The 20363-nt window shown below is 34.1% G+C and overlaps 1 protein-coding gene and 1 pseudogene across 1 annotated transcript in view; one reads left to right on the plus strand and one right to left on the minus strand.

Annotated features, from left to right (window-relative positions):
* Positions 1–1403: 1403 nt before the first annotated feature.
* The window catches only part of LOC126764488 (molybdopterin synthase catalytic subunit), a 31487-nt gene continuing 12527 nt past the window's right edge, over positions 1404–20363 (minus strand). Inside the window, exons 4-5 of the mRNA XM_050482196.1 lie at positions 18150–18427; positions 1404–1555 (exon numbers count right to left, since the gene is read on the minus strand). Of these exons, the coding sequence (XP_050338153.1) occupies positions 1484–1555; positions 18150–18427 (350 nt within the window). The 3' untranslated portion in view covers positions 1404–1483. The remainder of the gene's footprint in view (positions 1556–18149; positions 18428–20363) is intronic.
* LOC126764509 (uncharacterized) lies at positions 2923–5072 on the plus strand (annotated as a pseudogene).

The following is a 20363-nucleotide window of genomic DNA, read 5'->3' on the forward strand; positions in this document are numbered from 1 at the left end:
GCCAGAGCATTGGATTTCCAATTATTCTCATTATCAAAACAAATAATGGAATATTGGATTTTGCTTACTTATCGAAACAAGTGATATATTGATTTCTTATTAATTAAAGTATTCTGCTGACCAAGCAGTAATACTGTGAGAAGATACAATTTGTTTACATTTATCGTTAAGTATCTGTGTGGCTGCTGCCGTTAACTTGCATACAAACATACACATATGTTTGGTTATTTAAGATAGTTCCTAAAATACTATATAAGCCATGAAAATATCAAAATAAAATCAGAATGAATAAATTCTCACTCAAGATACATAAGTCTTTATTTTTCCCCCACCAGCTGTAAGAAGTTAAAGATACTTATTTGAGTTTATAACACTATTTAAAGGGATACATGGGTTTCCTCGGGAAAAAAACAGCCTTTTTTCTTATATAAAAAATATATTTTATTAGAAACTCCTTACAGGATTATCTTAAGGGGGAAAAAAAGTGTTTTAGTTAAAACCTTAACGAAGAAAAAAAAATTGAAAATTGTATTTTTAGCAGACATTTTTACAAAAAATTAAAATTTCACGACATTTTTTCAAATAGTTTTAATCAAAATTAAACCTTCGTCCAAGTCTTTAAAAATTGTATCTCAAAGCCTTGTGTAATTTCATGAAGATCGGTTTAGTAGTTCTCGAGAAATCTTGAGAACCGACTTCAAAACCACAGTTTCCAGAAAGCGCGTTTAAAGACGGCGATAAATACGTCTAAAATTACTATCATATATAGTCTAAAATAACAGAAGACAACAATTTATATTTATATGCAACACGGACGATGACAACATCTGATGAGTCGACTTTAGGAGTTTTCAAGAGAAAGGTTCTGCGGAAGATTTATGGTACTTTGCGCATTGGCCACGGCGAATATCGCATTGAGGAAACGATGAGCTGTATGAGATATATGTACGACGACACTGACATAGTTCATGACGTCAATGAACGAAAACACTCTAGCTCTGAAAGTATTCGACACAGTACCCGCCGGGAGAAGCAGAGGAAGAGGAAAACCTCCACTCCCTTGGAAAGACCAGGTAGAGAAAGACCTGGCTTCGCTTGGAATTTTCAGTTTGCGCCAAATTGCATAACTGATATATGCGGCATAAATGCATAGGCTAGAATAATGAAAGATCATTATGGAAGCTGGAGTAATTGGTTTAAATATTATAAAATTTAAAAAAAAAAAAAAATTAAAAATACACTAATCGGCCAATAAAATTGGATTGACAAAATAAAAATCACGTATTTCAATATAAATCTCTACTATCGCCTTCGAAGTATGCTCTTTTCGAGTTAAGGGGGTATTCTACTCCAGAAGCATGAATTTCAGGTAATTTTTAGTGTTGTAAAAAAGGCAATTAATATTTTACTATCTATTTTTTATGGTGTTTTTATTGATATCTTAAGAATACAGAAAAAAAAATTTACAAAAAAATATTAAAAATTAAAATAATTGGAGACAGGTGTAAACAAAATGGCGTATCCTGGTGACATTGATCCTGACTCTCCTGGTGGTCTGAAAAACAAAAATCAAAAGAAATTCTTAATCAGTAAGGATGCTGTTATAGTTCCTATTTCAGGGAACACGAAAATTTTTTTTTTGAAAAATGGCGACTGCCTGAAAATAAAAATCATTTTTTACGCTTTTTTTTTATTAAAAGCAAAAATTTTGACACGGTGCTTATAGGAACGATAAAGGATTACTATATAAAGAAGGTTCACACAAAATTTCAAGTAAATCGGTTGAATAGAACTTGAGATAATGCCGGTACCGTATGGAAAAAAGTAGTTTCGAGAAAAACGCGTTTAAAAAATTCGATACGGCCGAACCGGGCTAGGTACTGCGTCACTAAAGTAACTGTAGCTCTTAAAATAATTTTAATTTTTAAAAATCCTTTGGAGGATATGTTCTTAAGGGTCTAAGCCTTAAATATATGAAAAAAGAAATCGAATATTTCAAAATTCTAGAGTAGAATACCCCCTTAATAAAAGCATGTCAAAGATTAGTCTAATTATTATACACCAATTCTTATTGCGAGGAACTATTAATGGCTTCAAAGGACTAATGCATGCAAAGGACCGATCCGAGTGAAATTTATTCAGAACGTATACGGTATAAAGATGTTGAAGAGATGTATTGTCCCGCTTTTAGTTACATTTGCCACAAGGGTTCGTTACTATGAGGAAAAAACTTTCTTAATTTCATTAAGACTATTTGTATAGTTATCGATTTAGACGGTATCAAGTCAACCGTAAGTTCGAAAACCTTCATACTAAGTAAATAGGGGCTTGGGGTAATATTGTTCCGATTTTACTAAGTTTTGGGAAATAACACATTATTGTCAAGTAACGATTCTTTCTGAATTTCAGGTAATAGATTGGCCATAGGAATTGGGATCTACATATTCCTTGCAAATATAATATATCGTAATATAAAATGTTCACATGTCGAAAATATGTAGCGTAAGATGGCATGCTTTGAAAAAAGGTTGAAGGTTTTATTTCAATAACTTTATGCTTGACTTATATACAATTGGTGTATAATAATTAGACTTAATCTTATATACAAGTAAGTCAAGCATAAAGTTATTGAAATAAAACCTTGAAACTTTTTTCAAAGCATGCCATCTTACGCTACAAATTTTCGACATGTGAACATTTTATATTACGATATATTAGCCCTTTAAAGCACAAGTGGTATAACTCCATTTTTTTTCTTTTTTGAGTTAGCTATGGTACTGTATTGAGGAAAATGTGTTCTAATTAATGCAATAACGTGGTAGCTTCTAGTTCCCATAGCAACCTCATAAAAAGCAGAAATTACTAGTGCAGTGAATGCTGCCGCCTATTCGTTGACAGCACAAGTGGTATAATTGACAAATTCACCGTTCGTGCAGTGAATTTCATGGGAGAAAGACTTATTCTCAGTGTTTTTTTGTAATAATTTCTTTAGATGGACTCAGGTGAAGGTAACGGTAGTGAAATTAAGAATTAACTGTTAAGCTGAAAATGGCAAAATTTCTTCACTCGTTTGTTGTTGTTGTAAAACCAAATTTGGTGCTTAATCGAAAATGCTAATTCATGTCGTAATGTTTATACTTTCTCAAATAATTGAACGTAAACTTTGGTTTCAGCCATTGATGATCCCGGTTCCATAGAGGACAATGAAGCAGCTGCTGATGTGGAAGGGAGACCCAGTACTCATGAAAGTGGTGAAGCAGAGGAAAATGCAGAAGGAAGGCCCAAGAGAGATCGGAAAAGGCAGAGAAAGGAATGGAAGCGAGAAGAAAGGAAAAGGAAGCGAAATTCGGGAGACTCTTACGTCACTAGAAAGGGAAAGCCAATTCCAGAGAAGCAATTTAGCAATCTCGATTGCAAATGCACCAAAAAGTGTTTTAACAAAATAACAGAAGAAGAACGAAAAAAATATTCGAAGCATTTTGGAAAATAGGGTCATTCTCTGCCCAAAATGCATTCATTTGTGGTCTTTTGAAACCAATATTGTGTTTTAACAAAATAACAGAAGAAGAACGAAAAAAATATTCGAAGCATTTTGGAAAATAGGGTCAACCAAAAAAACCAATATTACCGGTACGTCGTCGGCCAACCACCGCTGAGAAGAATCGAACAAGTTCAATTGGTTCTATCATAATGTTGCTGGGGAAACCAAACAGGTTTCCAAGAGGTACTTCTTAGAAACATTGCAAATCTCAAAAGGAAGAATGACGCGAGCTTTGGAGAAGGTCAAAATGGGCTATCCTCCAGGGGACGATAAACGGGGTAAGAAGGTGCCTGGTAACAAAACCTCCGATGAACAAATGGCACAAGTAAGAGCCCATATTTCAGCTTTTCCTTCATACGAATCTCACTACACAAGAAAACACAACCCAAATAGGAAATATTTAGCCGAGAACTTAAATATACGACTTATGTACAATCTGTATAAGGAGCACGTTGAAAGCCAAGGGCTTCAGCCTGTTAGGGTGCATATATATCGAAGAACTTTTAATAACGAGTTCAATCTGCAATTTCACGCCCCACATAAAGACACTTGCGTCAATTGTGATATTTTTTCTAATATAGTAAAATACTCAACAGATGAAGAAGAAAAGAGACAGCTCAAGCAGGACCATGAACTTCATTTACGGAAGGCAGAACAAGCTCGCGATTCCATGAAGGCGAATGCTGAAAAAAGTGCTAACAATGACAGCTACTATGCATTCTCTTTTGATTTGGAGAAGTCCCTGACTTTCCCGAAATTGGTTTGTCAACAGGCCTACTACCCACGTAATATGTACGTATACAATTTAGGTTGCCATGAACTTTCAACGAAAATGGGGTTCATGTATTGTTGGGACGAAGTAAATGATTCTAAAGGTTCACAAGAAATTTCATCGTGTTTAATTAAACACATAAAATTTAGATCGACAGCAGCCAAACATGTGGTTATGTATAGCGACACATGCACAGGTCAAAACCGTAACTGGAAAATCGCTATGACGTTGATGAAATATGTCCAAAGTCCAGACAATAATGTAGAAATTATGGACCAAAAGTTCATGCATAGTGGACATTCATTCCTCCCCAATGACTGTGACTTTGCATCTATTGAAAATTTTGGTAAGTCGCAACAAATATTTACACCTGACGACTGGTATAGAACTATTGCGTTGTCAAGGAAAAAGAATGCCTTTCATGTGACAGTTATGACGATCAGCAGGAAAAAAAGGACGACCGTTTAATGTTTGCATCATTGATCAGGGTAAGCTATTTCAAAAGAAAAAAGGAAAGATATGATGGACTTGCTGCCATACATCCCTCCAGTACACCACAATTATTTCGAGGGGCTTGTTACTAGTGAGACTGCTGAAGACGTTGGCCCACTTCAGGAAGAATCTCAAGAAAGTGACGATGAATAAAAAAATATTTGAGAAAACGAAACAGATTTCAAACTAATTATAAGTTAAATGAAATCTTAAAAACATTTACAGCACAAATGGTATAATTAATTTTCGGTACTCGATAAAACAAGAGTTAATGGACAAAAAGTTTCAAAAATAAATTAGACCTTTTTCTGAAGTTTTATTGAAAAAAGTAGTCCAAAAGTTCAATATTGATTTTTATATACAACTTTTAGCAAACCCTTTAATAGCTCGACAGAAGAAAAAGTGGAGTTATACCACTTGTGCTTTAGGGGGCTCATATACATACTTATGTATGTATTGCAAAGTAAAAGTATCAGATGAAATTTAAAATTGTGGCAAATGGTGTAGAATGAAAGCTTATAGCATAACGACTAATGATAAAATACAAGATTACGCCAATCGCAAGAAGAAGAGCCATAGAACAGCAAATGAATTGTAAACCAAATAACAAACCCTTTGCTAATTCGTGGTTTAGACTTAATATATTAGTTTATAGCGAAAAAGTTTTAGTGGAATTAATAATATTTAGGTTAGATTTTAATAAATACTTTTATCTATTGAAAACATAATTACCAAATAATTGAGTGATTGCTAGTGCAGGGTATCCACCAGTAATTTATTTTATTACACTCGCATATATATAAACAAGTTTCAATAAATAAATATATACATATGTTATTACTCGATGAAGTTTCTAACAACCTTTACCCTTGGGGGCAATGAAAGACTTTCATTGAGTGAGAATTTATTCATTGATTTTATTTTGATATTTTCATTGTGTTTACCCAATTAGTTTAAAATTCCTATATGCATTTTTTTTTATTATTGTAAGTGCATTGCATGTAAATGCATATGACTGTTTATGTACATATGTATGTATGTATGTATAGATATAGATCAATATATTTGAACATACCCTGCCAGCCGAAAGTTGTGAAAAAAACTAGTCAAACACTAGGCACAGAACGTCTATTATAGAGAAGGTTCAATTCCGGACAGGCGTGTGAACTGTTACGAGCTATGAATTTTCTATTAGTGGATTTCACCACTATCGGCTCGGAAGGAGAAATTTTAACAGAAATATGTGAACAGAACTGAGCATTGGGCATATGAGCTACTTTTTAAATATAATATTACTATATAAATATAATAATATACATATATGTATAAATCACACCTTTTATCATTAAAAAGATTCATACGCATATATCCTGAAGATAGTATGTATGTAAGTACAATTCAAATTTAAAACAGGATATTATCATTTATCAATAATATAATGTGCGCGCGCTGCTCTATGTGTACATACAAGTTAAGACGTAAGAATTGCAATTATTGTTTGTGAAATGCAAGAGTGATGCAATGCACTTTGTTTACATTGCAACATTCTGCTGACGCACTGAACTTAATGGTCAGAGGAACAACTTAGTATATCGAAAAATTTTCCAGACTTTTTTTGTAGAGCATTCAATTCTGTACAAGAATTCCTACAAACGGGAAAGTTCCAGAGAAAAAAAAATATTCGTAAAAAGTGGCAAAATCCCATGTAATTTCAATGGGAAATGTATCGTGTTTGGGGCAAGGTTTATTATGAAAATTAAGGGCTTTTTATGGTCTGATATTTTTTTTTAGATGGAAAACTAAAAGTTTAGGGAGCGTCTCGTCAAAAATAATCAATTTGGTAAATAACGGACAGCCTAATATGTATGTCATGGGTAAGCTTTTGAATATTTTGCTTAGCTATGGCAAGAAATAAATGTTAAAAACTTATTGAAAATAAAATGAATCTGAAAATGTACTTACATATGCATGTATGTATGTATTTTAAATAGTTGATTAATTTAGTAATTTATTATTAAAAAAAATTATATATAGAAATAATTTTTACTTGTTAGGTATAATATTAACAACTTTTTTAATATTCTCGTAATTATCGAAACTTGTTAGTTGGGCCAAAACAAATCAGAGAAGTCAAGATATGTACATACATACATATCTATATTGACCTCTAAAAATATGTTATGTATTACATAATCACACAATTCCCTGGATGAGAAAATATGTTGATTGCGAATAGAAAATACCGACGGCAAAACGCGTTTCTTTGCTTGTTTGATTCCCTCATGGCCCTCATTGGCGGCATATATTACGGTACTAGAGAATGTAAATGCGCAAATATGCAATGTAACAGGACTAGAGAAACTGTTACTGAGTGAAGCCTGATCATATTCTGCGAACAGAGTGAAGAAAGGCAAGAACAGTTAGCTACTTTTAGAGCAGTGGTCGGCATAAGAGGATCTGTCACTGTGTTGGTGAGCACGAAAAAAAGTAGCCCAGTGAGAAATTGGAATTACAATTAAGCAAATATATATATTTTTTTTTTCTTTAAAAAGACATTTTCGTTCTTTTTCATCTAAATAATTAAAAGTATAATGAAAATTAACAAAATGTCTTTTAAGGATATATTCCCTATTATCTTTAAAAGACTTGGAACATAAAAGGCATTGCATGGCACAAAAGGCATTTAGAATCATAAAATATTTCTCGCAGGGCATATTTGTTTTTGCGCTATAGTCTTGCGTGAGGTTAATTCGTTGCTGGCTCGACAACGACTGAACGATAGAGCGTAAGCGTACGTGTGAAGTTAGTTTGCAAAATTTTGCTATGAAATGCCGACCACTGTTTTAGAGCAATAAAGTTCATGCAGATACCAAGACCGGTACCAGACGCAAGGCCTGTCCACGTTGCTTTGATAAAATTCAATCCCGATTGCGCTGGAGCGGATGCCTCTGCAAGGTGTACAACGGTGGACCTGATTTTTGATGAAAATACCCTCGAATGCGGCGCACTTGGCATAGTGTTGAGCAACGCGCTTGACGAAAGCGCATTACAATGGTTATTGCAAATATGTTTCGCAAGCATAACCAAGTGGAAAGAAGACTTGGAGGAAATCGCAGAGTCGGTAACATTGGCACACATGGCGTAAACCGACAATAGTTTGTTACACTGGGTATGTACCTCCAATGGAACAAGTCGCAATGAGCTACAATAACTGGAGGCCTACGCTTTTACACGGAAGAGGATGCATGTGTTACCGGCCCAGGCGGAAGAAGTTCAAGTTCCAATCGACTGAAAAGGCGAAACAACGCAAAAGGAAATATCAAAATGAGAGCATCAATTCTGGAGTGATAGATCGGTACAGTATGCAATGTTTCAAGTGCAATGATGGGACATTACGCTACTTCATGTCCTCAAATCTGGATCAGTGGGAGAGAGAAAAGATAGAAGATGCGTGTAGATACTTATTTGCACATTAGTTTCGCCAAAGGTGGCAGTAAAATAATCACGTGAGTCCGTTCCATTTTAATTTAACTCTGGAGATGAATATTCACTGAAGGAAAGTGATTGTTAGTGTTTGTCAATATAGTAAGTACACACTATTGTTAGTAAAAGTTGTGATTGGTTAGTAATTTCAAAATTGATTTACCTGAATTTGAACGTTAACCCTAATCTAGTATAGAGTTAAAAATGTAAAGCGAAACACAAAGTGGAAACGAGGTTGTAATAAATCAAAATTAAGCCCATGGAAAATGAGAAGGTACTAAAATTATTAGATAATCGAAAGAAGAAGAGGATGTAGGGCGCAAATAGATAGTGAAGAGAAGTGGAACAGTAATAATAGTGCAACAAGGGTCTTTCCTATTCCTTAAATGTGCGTCAGGCTTTTATACGATGTGCGTGTGTATGTGTGGTAGTATGCGTTTATTTATTAGCTTGCTTTCGTATAGATTGTGATGCCCAGCAGTTGATAAAAGCATAACCAAAAGTTTTAAATTACACACGTAAATATTTTATCAAGGAATCCTATGATTAAAGAATGTAGGAGTATGGAAGAAAATAGTTAAAAGACGGATCGAATTCACTTTGTTATATGATAATTGGCTAGTATCTGAATAACGTGATCCTGAGGTAGCCAAGTTATCAACTAAGTTAAAAAAATTATGATTTCACAAAAAATTTAGAGAAAACATATGAATTGAAGAAAGGAGTTTTACGTAGAAGAATACAAAGAAAAGGTAAAATTAAATGTTTGTCCGTAATTCCTAAGGCGTTTAGATGGGCAGTGATTAATCACGTCCACGAAGCTCTTATGCATTTAGGTTGGGAAAAAAACCTTAGATAAAGTCGATAGATTTTATTTGTTTGAAAATATGTCAAAGTATGTTCGTTGGTTTGTCGAAAATCGTATCAGCTGCAAATTAAGCTATCAATAGGGAAATTGTAGGCTGAATTAAATCCGATTTCAGAGAAAGATATTCCGTAGTGCAATAGGCATAAGGTGAAGATGATTGAAAAAAAAAAATACTTAAAGGAGTAAGTATTTTGTTTATTTTTATCACACCTTAAACATTGACACTGAAAGTTCTGTTATAGTCGTTAAAGCCGCTATGTGTTTGTTTGGTATGCCTACTCGAATTATAGCGGATCAGGGCCGTAACTTTGCTAGTTCAGGATTCAGTGAATATTGTTCTTAAATAAAAAAATAGAGGGAGTGAGAGCTACATTTAATTGCTACAGGTGTGAGCAGTGCAAGGTAGAATGTACAAGTATAATTAGCATGCTAAAGAGTATGCTGACCGCCGATGAAATCAGTCAGAGATTGTGGCAAAATGCCTTAACCGAAGTACAGTGGGCAATGAATTGTACAGTCAATCGAGTCACCAAGATCTTTAGAAATGCTAGAGAAGTTAGACCTTTAGACCTACTACCAATAGGTGAAGAAGTGGATAATGTATTTGCTAGGGAATCTTTAAGAAAACAAGCAAAGGAAAATATTGAAGTTAATGCTCGTTATGATAAACGTGGAGCTTTATTTAGGCAAAAATTGTAAAATGTAATGTAAAAGACCATGTGTTGCTAAAGAAGGAAAAAAATGGTCACCAAACAAAACTTGTAAGTTCAGAGAGAGATATGTTTTAAAATCATTAAAAAGAAGAAAAAAACATATATTTAAGTATGAGCAGGAAGTTTTTTCGAAAGCAATGCCAAATAGACAGATAAGTAAAGACGTCGATTTGGAAGACTTGGAGATGCGTCTGATTTTCAAGCGAGAAATAGAGATTAAAAAAATGGCACAGCTGGTGTCTTGAAATCCCAAGAGGGGATATAATGACCGCACTATAACAGATGGACTTGTTATGGCGGGTGTCAATAAGTGAGTGTAAAAGGAAATACACCAGTTAGTAGAGATAATTAATTTTGCATGAATTGGAAAGTATGGTTAAAAAAAAAATGTAATGAAAAGAATTTATGAAATGTTATCAAGAAACCAATTTGCTTATTTGTCTAAGCTTGATTTTGTCCAGAAGCCTCAAACTTTGTGGGAAGAAAAATTAATGAAATGTTTGTAAATGGCAAAAGCAGTAGCAACTGATGTGTTAGATTATTGTGGTTTGAAGTAAACACACGAAGACGTGTGATTTGTCAGGAAGGCCGTGTCGGAGCTGTAGTACTTGTATTTTGTATGTTAGTGTATATGCGTATGTCGGAGTGCTAATATTTTGTAGGTAACTGTATGTGGCACAGCGTAGTTTCAAGTAAGCGACGCATTGGCGGCATATATATCGGTACTATAGAATGTAAATGCTGACTGAGTACTGAGTGAGGTCTGATCGTATTCTGCGAACAGAGTGAAGAGTCTCAGGAACCGTTAGCTACTTTTAGAGCAATGAAGGGGTGCGTACGTATATAATTAGGCGCTATGTCTTCGCAGAATCAGTTCAAAAAGTGATCTTGATATGAGCAGAAGTTGCTGTGCTCGTGTAGTGAATAGTGAAGTTATTGAAATATAGTAAAGTGCAAAAGTGTGAAGTGTAAAGTGATATGGAGCAATCTACAAGCAAATCTTCTACACATACATGTATACATAAATTTACAACTTATCAAACCTACTTATGGTATTTAAATATTTAGGTAATAATACAAATATGACTTTATTATACATTTCAACAGATTTTATAGAATTCTTCATAATATGAGTCAAATTGCACAATATACTTACTTGTGCGCTTTGACATCAAATATATTGGGAACATCTATAAATTATATACATAGTCGTTCGCGCATTGTAAATATGCGAATCTGTAAGCATACATTTCTAAACATTGAAATTGGCATCATTTTTCTCATTTAGCACTGAAAATGCTCAATTCTGCTATTTTCGACCACCCCGTGTTAAATATTGGTGAAATCCGCTAATAATTTTCTTGTGGTGAAATCCTCTAATAGAAACGAGTAACCCTCCAAAAAGAGGAACGTTTCGACAATCGGCACATCATGAACCTTCTTTATAACTCACGTTCTCTGCACTAGGTTTTAAAATCCTCAAAATTAGTGAAAAAATGGTGAGCCTGCCGCAGGCGAGATCAGGTACTTTTCTGCACATAAAACTTATCCACTTACCTTCTTGTTTTACGAGCGAGTTAAGGAACGTTTCATTAAACAGAAATAACCAAAACATCTCTTGTTTATGCTGAACTACGCATAAACAAATAGTGATAAGCAATTGCAATATATGCTGCACACAGGGTGTGAAGTAGAAATGGTATCACATATAACGAGTGTTATCTCCTACACGCTATCCTCTCGGGACTGTTTGTAACGACAAACAATCGACCGTAGATAGTGTGTCTATTTTCAAATAGCATAGCAGACAGCAAATAGAAAATAGTATTATACCATAAAGTAGTATAAATAGCAGTAAATTATCAAAATGTAGCTAGTCCACTTGTCGGCATTTCTTAGCACAATTGTGAAAACTAACTTCACACGAACGCTTACGCTCTATCGTTCACGCAAGACTATAGCGCAAAACCAAATATGCCCTGCGAGAAATATTTTATGATTCTAAATGCCTTTGGTGCCATGCAATGCCTTTGATGTTCCATTATTGAAAAAAAATTCATTTAAATGTTTATCATTTTTTCCCCTCTACTTATATATGTATGTGAACAAATTTTTTCAGATTTAAAATTTAGTTGTTCCAAACAACGCAATAAAATTTCTTCAACGCATTTAAAAAATATTATTTTAATAGGAAATTGTCATAAAAAGACTGATATAGATAAACGTATTAAAGATATAACATTAAACAATTAGTTTAAGCTATATTTATACATTATTGTATGTATATATAAATTATTCCCTTCATTTCGAGAAACTTCAGAACTTCTTATTTATCTGTTTATTATTTGCCCTGAGATTTGAATAATCGTTTATTTATATACAGCTTTTAGTTTTATTGAATATTTTCATATACTTTTGCTCCAACGTAGTGACAGATCCTCTCATGCCGACCACTGAGCTAGTCTTAGTTTTTGTATTAATAAAAGAACATGCCCTGACGGTGCAAAAGATACAGTAAGTTGATTCAATTGTAATTAACTGGAGGGTCATCAGGGGTTGCAAATTTTTACATTAAATCATTTTGGCTATCAAAAAAGCCAGGTGACATCCTTGAAAAGACAGGAACTCCGCGATTATAAAGAAGGATACAATTAAAATACCACGGGAAGTAGGAATTCCGGTACAAAGTGCATGAAAAAGTAGCATACGATTCAAAGCAGATCCTGAAAAAGCGGACAGCGCCGAATCCAACAACAACGAAAGATTACAAAGATTACATGTTTACACCACAATCAAACAGCAAGAACGCAGCCTTTGACGAAAACAGAAAATTAAATACATACATATGTATATTCCGACTGGAAGCAAAAACTATTAATATGACTGAAGCAGCAACACTCAAAGCACACACTGATGTCTTTACGGCTCAACTCAATTCGTTAAAATCCGACTTCGATGCATTAAGGACGCAATCACAGTTTTCGCTGACCACGGTACCAACCATGCCTGCTCTAAAACCACAAATCACACAGGCAAGCCATATAAATACAGACATTTTTAAATGCCTACCAACATTTGACGGAGCAGATGGCGAATATAACCTTTGGCGCACCCAGGTGTGGACACAGATGGAGAATATAGAAGAATTTATATACAGCTCTGAGTATTACAATTGTGTATGCATAATTAGAGCAACCATAACAGGAGCCACTTCTAAAGGGGGGACTTTGAACACATTTTTAACATATAAAATACCGCCCCCCAACGTGTATTAAATAATTTTTTTTTTCATTTCCACCCACAAAATGATTTTTCCACCCACAAAATGGCGGAATTTTTTTTAGAGGAAAAAAGAGTAGTTTTTCACTTTAAATGCCGGCCAAAAATTTTCAAATGCAAAAAAAAAAATTATTAGAGAACGTTGGGGGAAAGATTTGATTATAGTTTAACTAATTTTTCTTTATTTTTTATTTTCAGATAATTTCCGGCCGAGTTATAGTGAACACCGCAAATTCTTTTTTTCTCAAGACGTTCTGGGGAAAGCACTGTTACCGGCTTATGCCTCAATATTTCTGCATGAAAAAATTACCTTACATTGTCAAAAGTGTGCTCTATAATGTACAAAAGGTCCGAATAAAATTACTCAATTCATATTTGAGAAATAAATTCACAAAAAAAGTCTTTTTTTTACCTTGAAAACCCTACCCCCATTATAGAGATCAAGACAGGACTCAATCAGTTGATAGAAAATAATAATCAACAACGGAAGATTAACAGTCAATTTAATAGAATTTAATAATCAAAAATGGAAGATTTTTAGGTTCTATTCTCAAGTTTGTCACCCTGGCAGACGAGCAAAATTAATGCGCCTTAAGCAACGCATATGCGAATTGAAATTCTATGGTGACAGACGGCAGACTTGTGAATTTCGACAGCTGATTGTGAAATTTGTTTATTTATTAAAAAAAAAGTGAAATAAAAATGTTAATACGAGAAATTATTAATAGAAATTTTGGTATTTTTGGAAAATAAATATAAATTTAACAAAAAAATTCGTTTATTATTAACTACGTTCAAAATAATAGACTAAAATTTAATTAGCAATATAAAACTGCTGATGCTGATGCTGTAAACGCAAAGGAGGCGGCAGACTTCAAGCGACATCTGTCAAAAAATAGCAAAAATTAACATGGGTCAAATGCGCAAATAAATTCTTGTGCATTACAAACGTTAAGCCGCAAATAAATGTACTAATACAACTTAGCGCTGTCGTCTGTCAGGGCTATAAGAAAATTTCAAACATATTAAAGACAATTTTTATAATTACTACAGTATATATCGAGGCGGTAACCCTGCGTTGTGAGAGAGCGATCAGCTGATACGTTTCTACGTAAAATATTCAAATGCCATAAAATCCGGTATCCTACGGTAAAGCGGGCGGTAGAAGGTGTTGGTTGATCATTTACATTGCGCTTCCATAAGATAGGTCGTATCAGCTGGTTCAGGGAGCTTGCAGTTTGCGGAATTCCCTGTTTTGCGCTCTAACACAGGGGAGAGTTAAGGAACGTTTTAATCAGAAATAACCAAAACATCTCTTTTATGCTGAACCACGGCCCTCAACAACAATTGCTTATCAATTCCAATACATGCTGCTGTTGGTGTTAGTGCATAGAGAAAAAATATGTAATTGTATTGAAATATTTGAGAAAAGTTTTTATCTTTTATGTTTAGGAGTTATACAACTCGCCACGCACACTTCACTTCAATTTTTTGAACAACCTTCGTAACCGCAATCTTATCTAACTATTTTAAGGAGGAAGCTTGCTTTTGAATAAAATCTGGTATTTTTTTACCTTTTATATTGGGTTGAGAAAAAAAAAGCGCGCGTAATTTTATTTATATTTGTTTGTTTGGCGGCAATTTTAATATGGAGCCCACAAAGGAGCATTTTCGTCATATTTTACTTTATTATTTCCGTAAAGGAAAAATTGCAGCTCAGGTTGCTAAAAAGTTACGTGAGTGTATAGTGACAAAGCCTTAAAAGAAACACAGTGTCAAAGTTGGTTTGTCAAATTCCGTTTGGGAGATTTTTCACTCAAAGACAAGCCACTTTCAGGTCGGCCAAGCGCAGTTGATGTTGACGTCATCAAGGCTTTAATCGAATCGGATCGTCATGTAACTGAGCGTGAGATTGGAGAAAAGTTAAATATACCACAATCAACCATACATGATCATATACGACGTCTTGGGATGGTAAAAAAACTTGATATTTGGGTACCACATGAATTGAAAGAAATTCATTTAACAAATCGCTTAAACGTTTGTGATATGCATCTTAAACGCAATGAAAATTATCCGTTTTTGAAGCAAATCATAACTGGAGATGAAAAATGGATTCCTTGCAAATAACGTCAATCGAAAACGATCATGGTGCAAGCATGATGAAGTGCCACAAACCACTCCAAAGGCTGAAATTCACCAAAAGAAGGTTATGCTGTCAGTTTGGTGGGATTGGAAGGGTGTGGTATATTTTGAGCTGCTTAAAAGGAACCAAACGATTAATTCGGATGTCTACTGTAAGCAACTGGACAAATTGAATACAGCTACCAAAGAAGAAGCAACCAGAATTGGTCAAACGTAAAGGTGTCATATTCCACCAGGACAACTGAGTGAACTTGGCTGGGAACTTTTGATGCATCCACCATATAGCCCTGACCTTGCACCCTCAGACTACCATTTGTTTCGGTCTTTGCAAAACTCTTTGAATGGTAAAACTTTTGATAAGGACGAGGACATAAAATCCCACTTGCTTCAGTTTTTTGCAGCTAAAGGCCAGAATTTCTATGTGCGTGGAATAATGAATTTAAAGGAAAGGTGGCGAAAGGTCATCCAACAAAATGGAAAATATATAATTGATTAAAGTTCAAAAATAAGTTATATATTCACAACATCATTCACAAATTGTTACATATAATATATATATATAATCTTTGATATTAAACCTATCGTTTTTAATGATTAATATAGTAACCCTTTCGTCATGTACGAGGGGCAGGATGCAGAGCAATTGCAATCGGAAATAAAAATTTCAAATATTCATATTTTTTAATAATTTATCTTCAGTTAAACTAAGAAAATTCCGTGGGTAGGGTAAAATTTTACAAATTTTTTAAAAAATTCATAAAAAAACATGGTTTTTGGCCAAAAAAAATTTTACCTTAAGATATTTGAATAAACAAGGTGCATTCAAAAAACAGGACTTAAAAAAACAGAAAAGGTGTTTTTTTATGCAAACAACCTTCATTTTTTTTTTTAAATAGTCTCCTGTCTAGCTCGTTGGCTGGTAGCGCCAATATGCCGGTGCAAGCGATTTGAAATGGCCTCTACGTCTGCATAACGCTTTCCTTTCATGGGCAAATGCACCATATCGGGTGAATACGGGGAGTGGTTAATGGTTAAAATTTTTGGTCAAATAATCGGTCACACTTTGACGGTCCTTCGAATGTTAGATTCTCCAATTTTTGGTCGTCAGTCAATTTGACGGCCGAACAAACCGTGCCAGTGGTGACACCCCTGAAGTTCCCCTGATTTCGGATGATTTTTGAAATCATCATGGATTTTGATTGGCCCACATGAAAAATCAGCTAAATTTCTCATGACCACTTTGAAAACGTTGAAACCATTTATTTGCTACAATAGGCAATCATCGCCATAAAAATTTCATTAATTGAAACGTTTTGCAAAAATTAATTTTTACCAATTTTAAAACAAAATTTAATGTTGGCTCTTTGTTCGAAGCTCATTTTCGCACCGATAACACAAACACACTGACACTTAAAACGCAATAACTTCACTTCCAATCTATGAAATGTCATGACACTGGACAATCGATAAAGATAGAAGATTAAATTAAAGATTTATGTGAATTGTGTTAGTGAATTTAGATAGTTACGTCGTCCACTTATTCCTGCGGTTTGTTTGAGCTGTAGACGTTGCTCCTTGCTCTTATCCATCATAAATGATGTTAGTCTTCGATGTCGTCTTCATTGAGGCGTTCGAAAGTCGCATGAATACGGAGCTGCCTTCAAATCGCATTTAAATATTGTGTAAAAATTGCGCAAGAATAAAACAAATTGGGGTGTTGTATACCCCACAACTCGATCTTTAGCCATTTATTCCGGAAACGAGACTTTTTTTTAATTAACCCCATAGGCTCTTTCAATTAAGTTCCTGGCATAATAGTGAATGATTTATGGGAAAACTCATTTGGTACAGATGGTTTGGTATAGAAGCCATGGCTCCAGTGGTTGGTAAATTAAATCAGTCAAATCCTAGAAGCCAATTAAATGATCCAGAAACATGTTTCTTTATTTATTTTATTCTCCAAATGGTGGAAGCAATAACATGAGCCTGAAAAACGTGCGTATTCAAATGGCGAAAAATCAGCTTTGACGTGCACAAATCCAAACTTCATAAATATATTACATTATGATGCATACAACTAATATTTTAACCTACCGCTTTTTACGTTACTACTATAGTAAGTGTCTTTCGTAATTGTATTCGTGTGGTATAATAATAGCAGACCAAGGCGGTATAATTATTGCAATGTGAGTAGTCAGTAGCACCAATCACTCCTTTAATTCCAAAATTATTATGGAAACTAAAAATATTTTTATGTTTTTACTATATATTACATGTTTTAATTTATCTTATATGTATGTATATGCTTTACACAATTTTCCCAGATATTTGACTTGGCGTTTCGAAAAGTGGTAGGCAAAACAGTGGTAACGCAAAGTTAATTCTCAAACGTATCTTTATTTAATTAAAAAATTCGTTATATTTCATAGAGCAATGGGCGATTGCTTGGTCCCACAATTTAATCTTTCAACTGGAAACGCTCATAAGCTGAGGATTTAAAATCCGGACAACGCCAATTCAAAATTGTTGTATGGAATTGGTTAAAGCATAAATAATTGTTGAAAAGTATTATCTTTCGTTGCGGCAATGGTTTATGAAACTAACATAAAATAACGGTGGTCATTTACGGACTGAGATAAATGTTCACTTAATTTGGATGCATTATATTTTCTATCGCATGTATGCAAGTCACTCTAGCGTAGTAGATGAATTTGAAAAAGTTTTTAAAAAATTAACATTCGCTATGTAGATAAATCGGTGAAAATAAATACTGTGCTTTTACTGCTTTGCGAATATCAATAAGGCTATCCAACAATCTTATTGCAAATAAACTAGCTTACGGCTTACGGTACTTACTATAAAATGCCAATACTCCGGGGATAACGATTCCAAGCGTAAAATCCGATCTTCAGCTTGCTTCAGTCGCAAATTCATAGGCAAGTGATAATTTATTTTATGAAATAAATGTTTTTCAATAGGTTCCATTCTTTTTCTTTTACCAATAACTGAAATATTTTCGTAACAGCTATCTTTATTGGCATACTTAATCGGAGTTTTATTCGCCATAAGTTTATCGAGAGTATCGAAATAATTTGGCCGTATTTGAGGTCCTGAGGCGTTTTTTACTCTGCAAACTAGAATAAAACTATTGTTTAGTCGATAAAAAAGTATCATCTTTTTGTGGACAAAGAAGTCAAAAGATAGTAAAAACTTTTACAACATATATTCGATATTCCGAAGTTTGAGCAAACGACCGATTCAAAATCAAATCTTTTAGTTTAGCTTCGATGCAGTCGAAGTTAAAACATTTTAGATCTTTTAGTTTTTAATCAAGTTAGAATGTCTTTTAAATGAATATCAGTCCGATTTACAAAACGTATTTAGACCCTGAATAGGGATGCAAATTAGGTTAGCTACGAAGTTTGTAACACCCTAAAGCAAACGTCGAAAACCGCATTACGTGAACTATTCCCTAAACCTGGCCGATCAAAAGCAATATCAATTTATTTTTATACCTTTTAGGTATATGTACATAGCTTCGATGCAGTCGAAGTTAACACATTTTCTTGTTGTTGTGCGAGTCGCTCCTTGAAAGGATAGATAGGAACACGTGTACTAAATGCATTAAGATCTTTTGGTTTTTAATCAAGTCATCGCTTGCACGGACGGACAGACAGACCTCAGTAGAAGTTAAATTTCATACAAATTTTCTTCCATCACTCGAAGCCTCTCTAACGCGATGTTTTTTTTGTGGATTATGGTGATTGGATATAGGGAAGTTAAACGGTATATTCTTTAGCCCTTAACTGGGATCAATATTTCAAATTACATTGTTGAGGTTGTGGGTCCATTTGGACCCCAATTGAGAAAGAAGCATATAAATCGAATGTTTTTACAAATTCTTTTGCAAATCTATGGATTTAAATAATAACAGATATATCTCTCTCAAAGCAATCAACAGATACTTGTAATGCAAGAGTTGGCGATGCTGTTAAGTGTAATACTCCTGATAAATTATTGCGGCTTAACTTATATATAACTCCATATCAGTCTCGGTTAGCTTTAAGTGATACAAACAACCGTTAGATGAACAAAACCACAGTGCGCGAAATTTGGTTAGCCGCACATGCTTTTTGGTGATTTAACATAAGAGTTATTGTCAAAAGTAACTGAATTTAGAATATTTCTTTATTGGGGGAAAAACATAATATATTTTTACATTTAATTGTATTACAGAAACAATAAAGTTAAAATATTGAAAATACATCTTAACTATACGCGAACTATGCTTAGCCGCATTACAAAAAAGTATATACTTAAGAGGTTTGCACAAAAGTTTTGCAAATTTTGCTCTCTTAATGTGAAGTTGCACCCCCATTTTTAAAAATTCTGGCTGGTATCGAGTCAAATAACTAAGTACTGGCACCCATTCGCATACACAGCCCTTGCAATTATGCCCCAAACATTTTCAATGGGGTTTAAATCCGGACTTCTGGCTGGCCATCCTAGCAATGGTAGAGAGCGCGAAGCAAAAAACCCTTCTGCCTTCTTGGAAACGTGGATGCTGGCATTATCCTGCTGAAAGGTAAACGTAATTTCGACCTTATCCTCCAAATACTCAATGAGCACATCATCCAACATCTCAATATATATTTCTGAATCTATTTTCGTCGTAATAAAACATAAGGGCAATTCAGAATCTTGTGCATGTGAGTTTGCAAAATTATGCAATTGCAAATATTTACCATCAACAATGAACGTATTTTTTGTGGTTTCTGTGCAACCCTTGCAAATACCATTAATTCACAACTGATCCGTGAAGAAAAACATTGTTTGTAAACAAAATTTTCGCACAAATTGTAAAATATGCAGAAAAACAGTTTTAGAGAAAAATCAACTGATGCTTTATTTGATGAAGCTGCTGAAGAAATTATGGACACTGAAGGTAAGAAATATTTTTAAGCGGCACATAGCCATAAATTTCACTTTTACTTCTGGAGCTTCTTGTAAGAAATCCAGTATACTCTGGATTTCTTTTTCGCTCCACCCTTTATTAGGCTTTTCGTCTTT

The sequence above is a fragment of the Bactrocera neohumeralis genome, unplaced genomic scaffold (assembly GCF_024586455.1).
Source record: "Bactrocera neohumeralis isolate Rockhampton unplaced genomic scaffold, APGP_CSIRO_Bneo_wtdbg2-racon-allhic-juicebox.fasta_v2 cluster09, whole genome shotgun sequence".
Classification (NCBI taxonomy): Eukaryota; Metazoa; Arthropoda; class Insecta; order Diptera; family Tephritidae; genus Bactrocera; species Bactrocera neohumeralis.